General features: G+C 31.0%; 1 protein-coding gene across 1 annotated transcript; it reads left to right on the top strand.

Moving 5' to 3' along the window:
- The first annotated feature begins 5,277 nt into the window (after positions 1-5,277).
- Positions 5,278-7,036, top strand: LOC7468810 (probable WRKY transcription factor 49). Its single transcript, XM_002323473.4, has 3 exons — positions 5,278-5,673; positions 5,786-5,932; positions 6,457-7,036. Exons 1-3 carry the CDS (start codon positions 5,408-5,410, stop codon positions 6,971-6,973), a joined length of 930 nt encoding a protein of 309 aa, XP_002323509.1. The 5' UTR covers positions 5,278-5,407; the 3' UTR covers positions 6,974-7,036.
- The last annotated feature ends 4,752 nt before the right edge of the window (positions 7,037-11,788 follow it).

Here is an 11,788-nt window from a genome sequence, read left to right as displayed (position 1 = left end):
TATTACTATGCAACTAAACAGAGACAATTTGATAGGACCTTCACCTCATTGACAAGTAGGGGTGAGCAAAAAAACCGGAAAATTGATTAAACCGAGAAAACCGAAAAAAAAATAACCGAAAAAACCGAGCCGAAAAAAAAACCAATTAAACCGATTAAATTTTTGAAAAAAACGGCCGGTTCGGTTCGAGCCTTTTATAACCAAAAAACCGAACCGAAACCGACAAAAAACTGGAAAAAAAACCGAGCCAAACCGGAAAAACCGAGTCAAAACTGAGCCAAACCGAAAAAACCGAGCCAAACCGAAAAAAACCGAGCCAAAACCGAAAAAAACCGAGCCAAAACAGAGAAACCCGAGCCAAAACCGGAAAAACCGAGCCAAACCAGTTTGAACCGGTTTTTGCCCTAAAAAACTGAACCGAAACCGGTCGGTTTGACCCGATTTCGGTTCGGTTTCGGTTTTTTTTTCAAAAAAAAAATTTCGGTTTGGTTATTTTTTTTTAATAAAAACTGAATCGAATTGAAAATGATCACCCCTATTGACAAGTCTATTATCATCTGCCTTCCAACTTCCAACAGCTTTAAAATACAATTCTTTATCACAGACCACGACTCTCAAACCAAATATTATTCAATTAATCTCAATTCAATTCAATTTAATTTAATTAACCACCTTAGAATATATCATGAATCTTACCAACCAACGGTGAAAATTAAATCCATAAATAAAAAAATCAAGGGTTTATATACCACAATTACCGAATTAGGGACTAAAAAGTATAACTATATAAACAACATATACTGACAAGTAATAACTGTTGAGGATAATTAGAAGCCGCGTGTGGCGCATACTCTAGCCTCTAGGATGAAAGACTTTGCGTGGCGCGTACAGGAGCCTGCATTATAAAAAAGTTATCTACTTTACCTTTGCTTTATTGGAGGTCCTTGTATTTTTTTATAAAAGAACTTAAAGTATACAAGTTATTTTAATATGTCTTTTACATAAAAAAATTTAAAACTTAAATAAAATTTTTTATCTAGATATCTAATTAAATAAATTGATAATTCTTATGTAAATAAACAAAAACAAATCGTTAACAATAATTAAAGGAGAAACTGAAAAAATTAAGAGATTAATATAGATCAAAATATTTAATTATGTAAAATGAGATATTTATTGTTTGTGTTTATTGAATTTTTTTATTAGAATCAATAAAAAATAATACAAAACACATATGAAACCGAGTACATAAAACAAAAGGAAAAGGATTTATATAAGGTCGATATATTAGAAATATTATCTCAGAATAATCATTTTTTTATAAAAAAAAACTTATTTGTATAAAATAAAATAAGAATTCTTCAAAAGTTAAATACAAAACAAAACAATTTAAAAAAAAACTATATAAAAAAAGGTGTGCAAACCACGTGGTCTAAGTAATGAGACCGGGATAAACCGATATAAAAAAATTAAAGATAACCATAAACTTTTTTAAAAAAAAATTAATGTAAAATCATTAAATAAAATGATGAAAAAAAGGACCCCTAACTATATTAACTCTTAAAACTTGTGATCCATGTTATTAGATCGGAATCATAATAAATGAAAAAATCATGAATCCCAATCCCAGACAAATCAGATGTTGAAGGATGAAATCAGAAAAAAAAATCAATCATACTAAAAATTGTAATTACAAGAATGAAAGTGAAAATCAAAATAAAAATAAACACGTGCTACCTTAAGGGTGCAAACACTACTCACGTGTTGACGCGTAATAAACATGCACCAAAAGGTTTTTGAAATTAAATATTATAAAATCAAAATAAAAATACCAAAATGTATCTCATAACCCTAAAAACAAATAAACTCGTGTGAAGAAAAAAAAATACCTCTAAATACATACCTTATTTTTTTTTTTTTATCTTTTCTAATGGCAAAGACTTATTTTAACTATAGCATAAAAAGGGAAAAACTAAAAAAACTTTTGATCAATAGATGGATACATAAAATATTTTCACAGACACTTAATTAAGTTATTCAGGTCTTTAGAGTAACAAGAAGTTGCCAAATATTTATTACTCTTTATTTGGTAACAATTGTTGAGACTTCAATTCTCACAAAAAAATTAGACTTTCATACTTTTTTTGTTTATCGTGCCACTTTTAGATTTGAGTTGCTCAAATAATGCCTATATAAAATTAATATTTATTTACATTTTACAATTTGATTTTTATATGAAATTAGATACAGTTTAAGCAAATTGTTTTTGCTTGTTACTTATTTATTACCTGAAAGCTAAATTATATTCATTTTAATGTTATTAGCTTTTGATTGGATGCTTAAAAAAATCTTCTTTTTTTTTTAATATATATATATATTGACTCGCGAGATGATATCCTTTATTGGTCCGACAACTTCAATACCAACAACATTATGGATGCTACTTGGTAAAACCCATACTGAGCTGTTCATAATTTCTAGTTGAAGAGTAATGCAAAGGGGTGAAGGCTTGAATGTCAACAATGAGAAGATAGATGGTGTCGGCTAGACTGTTTTCTTAAAGTCAGTTTAATGGGCCGAAAGCCCAGATATTAGAAAGAACGGCTAATTGTAGTGGGCATCTTTTGAAGTGACTGTTGGGCCTTGGAAATATGTTAGCTTTTTCTAACCCAATCTGTAGGCCCAGGCCTGATACTACAAAAAAGTTAATTACTGTTAGTAACTCAAGGGCAGTAGAAAGCGATCCATGGTGGCTGGCAAAACCACACACCCAACTTTATTGTGAGGCCACGCTCGGCGGTGTTGTTTCTGGCGTATAGGGTTCGGTAACTTTGGTTTGGTACACCGACGGGACAGGTCGAACCGCTCCATTCATTTCCACACGTGAGAATCAGAAACAAGTAGGACCAAATTAGTGAATTTGTTTTTTTAAAAAATAACACGGTTTCTTAAAATTTTTGGAAGAATAATATTAGTTGGAAAAATATATGAGAAATAAAACAATTTAAACACCACCGTATTTTTTAATATTGTTTTTGTACACAATCATAGTTGTTTTTCAATACATATATTTTTTACTAATTAATTAACCTCAATAAAATTCACCTCAAGATTCAATAAAAATCCAATAATTAAAAAATAAAATTTAAGATTCGATATCTAAAAAGAAAAAAAAAAGATAAAGTGATGTAGAAAAAAAGAGAAATAAGAGAAAGAAAAATGGGTTACCGAATATACACTGTGGCTCTATATTTACACACCCGGTAACGTGAAAAAAAATTCAACGAGATAATTTTAACCATATCTTAAAAGACCACTAAATAAGATCATAATTAACTCTAAACAAAACCCTTAATCAATTAACACATCGTTTGGTCGTCTTTTAATGTATGGATAGAATCATTTTATCGAGATTTTTATAATAATATTGTTATGTTTAAAACAGAGCATTAATGTATCTCTAATAATCTTTTTTTTTTCTCTCATAACACATCAGCTTATATTTTTTTTCTTGGTTGCTAGATCTTGAATCTCATTTCTTGATGATTAAGTTTTTATAAAATTTTAAATGAAATTTTGAACATATTAATTAATTTAAATAAGATATGACTCTTAAATTTTAATAGAAATTATATTAAAACTTGTGTTATTTTCATAATATTTTTATAACCCGTGATTTTTCTAAAACTTCTATCGAAATATTGTTAGAACGGTAAAAGGAACCAATTAGTCACACGTCAGCCAATCAAAGACCACGGGCCCACCTGATAAGGGGTTGACATTTGAGAAACCCGACACGAGGATTATATTATATGGAGGACAGTATTTGGTTCAAAACAAGTTAACCTGCGCCCACTTCACTACTCTCTTTCGGCCTTGTTTGCAGATTGCGACAAAGCAAACCTAAGCCCACTCTGACAGTCAACCACAGCTTGTCCTTATGCGCGGCATTTCCAGAACTAATAAAAGTCAAAGCCAAATAGAGACATAACTTCCCTCACTTTGAAGCGACCACTCAAATTCTACCTAAATTTGGCTAAATGTGATCATGTGAAGTGCATTTTGATGGTGAATTCTCTCCTCCTCCTCCTCCTCCTCCTCCTCCTCATAAAGACTGTCTTAAAGGAAATTGATGCTTATGACAACATAGATTTTTCTTTTTTCAAAGCTTTTTTTGATGCTTACTTTAATCTTTAATTGAAATAATAAATAATGATCTTAGTAGAAGATCCAAACATTACTTGTAGAACTTTTATCTTTACTTATTAGAGGTCGAAGCTTGTAATTATATTTATTTTTTATAAAACAAAACCCACCATTTTATTCTAATTAATATCAAATTTATACATTAACGCGCGCACATATCATACAATCACCATAATTTACTTTCTTTGAACAACAAAATAAATAAACAAACAGGTAAATATATAAATTTAAGTCTTGAAACATCAACTCATAATTAAAAAAGCTTTTTGGCAAAGTAAATTAGTGAAAGGAATTTGCATTATTTATTCTTTTAGACCTGGACACAAGGGGATATATACTAGAGTAATTTGTAGTATATATTTTTTTATTTTTCCAGATTAACTTAAATATTAACCCTGTGATCCAGCTTTTTAGCTAGGGCAACCCAAGTCAGGTTATATAATTATAGAGCCATCCAACAGATAATAATGCATGCTCAACTGGCATAAAGTTAAGTATTTAAGAGAGAATGTTACCAATACGACAACACTTGATCAGAATTGATAACTTAGATAATTCATGCAAACTCTCTCTCTCTCTCAACTTCGTTAATGGAGAAGTATAATTTGTATTGATTCTTTAGTGGTTGACTCTCGCTTGGGTTGAACGAGGGTCGTGGTTCAGGTAGATTAGGTTCCCCTTAATTCATCCATGCCATTAAAACAATAGAACAAGACAAAGAAGACAGAAAATGAAATTTCAAGGAAACACAAAAGTGCAAGAGATTAGCTCTGCAAACGAAACAAATTAATTGCGAAGCGATCAATCATTTTCACATAATGAAAGGACACCACTCTACAATCAACCACCTTTCCACAGCAACTTTTACATGCTCAAGAGCTTCATAATTTCTCCCTCTGGATGGTAGATACTGTCGATTATCACATTTGACAGTCGGTAGAATTCTTGCACAAGTCAAAGCAGATGATAACATACAAGATAGCAAGACAGCTCTTCTTTTTTGTTTTTTTTCCCCTTCTCTCCAACAAAAAAAACGAAGTAAAATATTGCTTTAAAGGTCAAGAGGGCACGTAGAGGTCACAAATACCTCTTCATCCACTCCACTCTCCTCTCCTCCTCCCAGACCTCTCTCTTGCTCACTTCTCTTATCACTTGCTAGATCTCGGTTTCTTGTGCTGTGAGGTAGAGGTAGAGAGCGGGCATGGAAGGAGAAGTAATCAGTAGTAGTTGGTTTAGTGAGAGTGAAGAAGATGAGCTTGTGAGAGAGCTCCTTGATGATGTATCCCCTTTCTTTTTCTTGCCAGAGGAAAGAAACCAATCCAAAGCAGCAAGTCCCACTCCAAGGAATGAAGAAGCTATGAACCAGCTCATTTCCAAAGTGTATTCAGGGCCAACAAAGCAAGATATTGAGAATGCTTTGTCGATGACAAGCCGAAGAGACCAACCCCAACCAGTTTCACAAGCCAGGTTTGGAATCGATCCCCTCTAGATTAATTATCCTTGAATAAACTTGAATTCTATATATAAACCTATAAATTAATCAAGGTCTTGTTAAATTTTATTATATATATATTCCCAGATTCTCATTGTTGCAAAAGGGTTTGAGTAAGATTGAGAACAACAAGTACACTGTAAAACTGAAGAGCTGTGACAATGGTGTGGCTGGTGATGGTTATAAATGGAGGAAATACGGGCAGAAGTCTATCAAGAATAGCACACATCCCAGGTAACTAATCAACCATCTCCTTAATCTTCTTTTCTTTACAGTTGATACAATCACTTCTAACTCTGATGAATTAACAGTTACTGCAGTATATAATTCCATAGCTTCGCTGACTGTTAGGATCAATCATCAGATGAAGAACATATTGTACTCGAATTTAGAATTTTGTTGATTTGTTAGCCAGCAGTAGTTTCTAAAACATCACCTTTTCAGGGTTCCGTCACCAGCTTAAGGAGTTCTAGTATAATATCCAAAGGATGACAGAAATTTGAAAATCTTCTCTGGTCAAATGCGAGGGAAGTAAATCCACCATAAAAAAAACAAAAAATTCAATAACAGAAGCATGAATTTACTGTTTTTTTTTTTTTTTGCTGTGGAGAGTTCTATATATCCCACAACAAACACAAAAAAAATCGTGCTAAAAAGTTAATTATTTACCAAACATTACTAAATATCTCACAATAGAATTCAACAAAAGTTAATAACAAAAAACTTGCTGACATATATCTTTGTTGTGGCTGGAACAGAAGCTACTACAGGTGCACGAACCGACGGTGCGGTGCAAAAAAGCAGGTGGAGAGGTCCAGCGAGGATCCAGACACGCTCGTCATCACCTACGAAGGGCTCCATTTACACTTTTCTCACCCATATTTCTTATCGAACCAGCCACAACATGTTGATCCGCCTTCCAAGAAACCTAAGAGGACCATTTCAGAGGACGAGTTTCAAGCCCATGAAACCCGACAACCACCAGAACAAGGCCAAGAATGCTCCACACATGTGACCAGTCCTGGTTCCCTGCCTAGCTCAAGCACAGCTGATGATTACATGCAAGAATCGGACCTGGAAGCGATGGGTCCTCGAGGGTTGCTTGAAGATGTGGTGCCTTTTATGATTCGAAACCCATCGAACTACAATGTGTCTTCTTATTCTTCATCTTCGTCCTATCGTTCTCCCCCTACTTCACCATCTTCCTCCTTGTCTTGGTCTCCCATTCTTTCCCATTCGTGTTTCGATGTTGGCTTAAACACTAGCATTGGGTGAATTAGCAGTGTATAAGTGCGTAAATTGACAATAAAAGATTACTACCCATGTTTTTTCCTTTTATTCAATCTTTCGACCCAATCGAATTCGAATTCCAGTAACCCAGATTTTTAAACTCAACAATCATTGTTTTTACCTATTTTTTTTTTTAAATCAATTAGCCAGCCAAAATTAATCGCGAGGAAGGAGTGGCAATTTCACTTATAATTGCAAAATAAACTATAGAATAAAGGTCTGTGGCATTAGACATAAGCACTTTGTGGCATCAGACACAAGTGCCCTATGGATTATTACAGTGTGTCTAAGTCTAGCCCCTTTTTTTTAGTCACTGAACAATTATTAGATTTTATTCATTGAGCTTTTTTATTTTTATTTTATCCTTTTTATGTTATATTCACATAGTTTTAATCTTGATAATTCATTTTGGTTCGAGAGCTATGTCATGGTTATGGTGTCAAAAAATATCTCAACATTAAATTGATGATCGAATTTGAAAAATTAAATTAAATTTAATCAATTAAAAAATTGAAACAACAAGGATCAAGTTTAACACAGAAACAAAAAAAAAAACCTCTTTTATTTTATTATTGTTCATGGGGTTCAAAAAACAACCGTTTGGTCCATTAGGTTTTAGTTTTATTATTTTTGGTCCCTGTGTTTTGAGAGTTTCACGTTTCAGTCCTAAACTTCATTGTTTTACATTTTGATCCTTGGAATTTGAGAGGAGAAAGAAAGTGTTCGACATGTGAATATATGAATATTCAGATGAGCTGGTAGTTTGTGGATATTCAGATGTTAGTTGTCAATAAGATATATTGATGATAGCAAATTTGAATTTATATGTGTTTTTACTTTGAATGGTGGTGTCGTAAGTCGAAAAGGTTCTAAACAAGAGACCATAGTAGATTCTACAATTGAAGTAGGGTACTTCTCTGCGTATAAGGCAACAAAAAAGATTGTTTGAATCAAGACGCTCATCACAAAACTAAGAGTGGTTCCTATTATTGTTAATTTAATGGCAATGTATTGTGATAACAATGGAGCCACTACATAAGTGATATCAAGATCTCATTAATGATCAAAACTTGTACTTAGTTGATACCATTTAATGAAAGAAATCATAGAAATGAAGGATATAAAGATAAAGTGAGTACATACTAAAAAGAGTCTTATAGATCTCATTAAAGCACTGTCCTAGTAGAAACATTACCATCACATGGAGCAACATGATAATACTAAATACATGAGCGATTGATTTTAGTAAAAGTAGAAGATTGCAGTGTATAAGCATTGTAGCTAATCATGTGGTTACATCAATATGTTTATTCATGCAAAACATATAATTTTATTTATAAAGATATTTTTTATCTTTAATTTTCATTTAAGTTTGATTAATAAGTATAGAGTAATGATGAAGTCACTAGGAAGTTTTGCAAATAAAATTATAAAGTGATTATAATTATGAGGATTCTTATTACATCAAAGTATATTCTAAATGTTCCTAGTTAATGCTCAATTAAGACTATACATTAATTAGAGTAATTAAGGTTATTACATATTATGTTCTTTTCTTCATGAAAGGAAGTAGTTGTTCTCATAAATTGAGGTATAGTGGATACCTAGAATTAATATATATGTGCTTGTTAAATGACAAGTATAGGAAACTAAACCGCATGAGAATTTCATATGGAAAAATTACACATGTCTATGGAAAGACTTATATGGTAGTTGTGTAAGTGATCTTTAGACTTGAAATCACCAAGTTATCTTAAATATGAAATGCTATGTTTTTTTTGTGTCTTAACTATACATTGCCTTAATCAAAGATAACAAATGAGCAGATATTGAGTATAATATAAATTATATAAAGGTATCTGAGTGATCAAGTGAGAATTCATCACCCTAGATGAATTTAAAGGAATGTTCCATATGGTTTCAAATAGTATTGATTTTGAAATCCTTGTGTAAGGAGTTATGAGATTTGAAAAGAGTTTTAACTATATTCAAAGAATTAATGACTTCGGTGTTGGTAACAAATATAATTTTATAAAGTAGAAATACTCGATGTTTAAATGTTAAAATGAAAACATTCTAGATGAAGGGATAATAGTTAAATTAAGAAATTTATCACTAAAAGGTTAAGTTAGACCATATATAACTTTTTTAATATTTGAAAGATCATGACATGTTACTAGATACCACTCTTAATCTTCAAATATAAATCAATCAATTTGTTAAATTAATAATAAATTAAATTATTTAATTTATCTAATTTTATTTTATTTAGGATTATGATTTGTATTTAGTCCAACATATTATTAATCTAATCGGTTATACATATTAAGAATCATTAGTAAAAAAAAACAGTGGTGATTAATAAAGAATAACTTGATTGTAAATATATTGTAAAAATTAAAAATTAGAGTGTAATTAATGTAGGAAATTAGAATTCTAGATTTGAAAAAACCAAGACTTGATTGCATAAAGTTTTAATAATTGTCTTGAAATAAAATAGGGTTCTTTGGGATTAATTTCTCATTCGCCTACAATTTGTTTTTATCATGTTAATGTTCCATGTTAAATTTTTTTATATCAAATTTAGTCCTCGTTCTTTTTATTACTATTTCTCTTATTTTGGATCTTATTTTATTGTATTTTCTTTTCAATCTCATTCATTGATATTTTTCTAATTTAGAATTTTGCTATGTTATTTTTTAGAGTTTGCCTTCTATGTAGTTAGTCCCGGGCTCATGACCAATGTCACATATTTTGAAAGTTAGCACGAGTTGATTTTGGTTTTTTTTAGAGCTCATAACCAATGTCACGAGTCCGAAGGTTAGCACGAGTTAACTTTGGTTTTTTAGGTCCTTTTTAAATTATTTTTTTTCAATTTCTTCCCTCAAAATTTGATTTATTGGAATTGGTTTTCATGTTTTTTTTCTCTCTCACTTTGCTTTTTATGCAGTTATCCTAATCCTGTACCCAAGGTTGCAGGGTTAGCGGCTACACCCGAGTTGACTCGAGTCTTTTTTTCCATCGATTGTTTAATTATTTTTTCTCAGTTTTACCTTTTAACATCGAGTTGTTTGATATTTGAACTTCATGTTATTATTTAATTTGCTTTCGATGAACTTTATATTTTTTTTTACATTGTCAGTTTTTTTTCCAGCTCATTTATTGTCGTTGTATTTTTTTTATTTTTTATTTAAATTAACCGAGTTTTTTTAAATCCAATCAATTCAAAAACTTAAGTCTCATTTTTTTAATTGTTTTAAAAATACTTACATCGTCTTAATATTTTTTTTTTACCTCGAAAACACTTTGGATTAACTAGCAGTCTTGTAATATATACTAGAGTTTTAAGAAAACCTAGGAAATCAAAATGTTTAAAACAACATAGGAAGATGATAAATAACTTATAGAGAAAGACTAGTTACGTGACTCATGCCCTGTCGTAGGTTAAATATTTTTATTTTCCATAAAAAATTATACATACAGGTTTTTTTAACTCATTTTTGTAGTTCAAAAAATTTAACAAATCAAAAAGTTTATGCACACATGTAATCAAATAAACTGAGAATTATGTACGCTAATAAATAAATAAAAAATCATTAATGACACCTAAAAATAAAACTTGAAAAACCAAGAGACAAATATAGATCAAGATATTTAATTTTGAAAGACAGGACATTTACCTGATCATGTTTGCTAATTAATCAAACGATAATAGAAATAGAAAAATATATTAAATTGATTGAATAAAATAAAAAGAAAAAAAGAAAAAACATGTAAGGCTATACATATTGGAAATATCATCTGAAATAAATATTTGTTATTTTAAAAAATATTATTTATCTATACAAAAGATAAAAACAAAACCATAGATGAATCTGAAAAACCTCTCCGAAAATTAAACGTATAACCAAAAAGTCACCATTATTTAAAAGAGACTCTCTAAAAAGAATAAAAGAGAGAAGAGGTATCAATATAAATATAATTAAGTTTTTTTAAAGCATTAATTGAAATAAAAAAAAAGGAGAAAAAAAGGGTCAGGCGCTGCTGGGTCTAGTGGCAGCTAGCCCGCCTTGCCCATTTCATCAAGGTAGGCTCGTTTGATTGGGCCCTTTTTTTTTTCTTAATCCGCGCCTGGCTTTTTTTAAAAAAACAAACGATGTGTCGCCTGCTGAGGCAGACGACGCGTCGCTTGTTTTGCCTAGATTTCAGCCACTGTGGTGGCCGGAAAATCAAGGCCTATGTTCTTTTGATATAAGAACCTGTTTTCAACCCGTTTTTCACCCAAAACACCTATAAAAACACCTTAGAAACTATGACAAACCTATCAATGACCTTAAAAAACCGCTCAAAAAACCGAACTCAACCTGAAACAAAAAATCAACCCGAGCTTATATATGTTTTTTTCATGAATTTTTAAGGTACAAAAACACGTAATATGAACTCTTCTCATCAAATGGAATAATTTGACACAAATATCCCTCATTTTGATGGTCTAAATCGGTGTCAACGACATGTTTCTCTCTCTACCGTCAAAATTTAGCGACCCCTCTCTCTCTCATCTCTCAACCAGGGACAAAAAAATTAACAAAAATAAACATCTGTACTAAAATGGAATTGGAACAATTTCGAGGAACTGAAATTGTATAATTTGCGTGATTGTTTAAGTTGGAGGACCAAAGTATATTTTTTCAAAACTTATGGTATGTCAGCCATGTTTACCACGTTTTTCATTTCACCCCCCTTCCAATCCCATCCTTTCATAAAAATTTAAAATCAATCACTCTTTAAATAAGATCTAAT

This window comes from Populus trichocarpa, chromosome 16, assembly GCF_000002775.5.
Source record: "Populus trichocarpa isolate Nisqually-1 chromosome 16, P.trichocarpa_v4.1, whole genome shotgun sequence".
NCBI classification, from domain to species: Eukaryota; Viridiplantae; Streptophyta; class Magnoliopsida; order Malpighiales; family Salicaceae; genus Populus; species Populus trichocarpa.
The sequence above is the reverse complement of the archived record's forward strand: the minus strand, read 5'-3'. Positions and strand labels throughout refer to the sequence as shown.

Coding starts and splice junctions, on each gene's coding strand:
- LOC7468810 (XM_002323473.4), top strand. CDS start 5,408: ATGGAAGGAGAAGTAATCAGTAGTAGTTGGTTTAGTGAGAGTGAAGAA. Junction 5,674..5,785: donor CAACCAGTTTCACAAGCCAG/GTTTGGAATCGA, acceptor ATATATTCCCAG/ATTCTCATTGTTGCAAAAGG. Junction 5,933..6,456: donor AAGAATAGCACACATCCCAG/GTAACTAATCAA, acceptor TGGCTGGAACAG/AAGCTACTACAGGTGCACGA.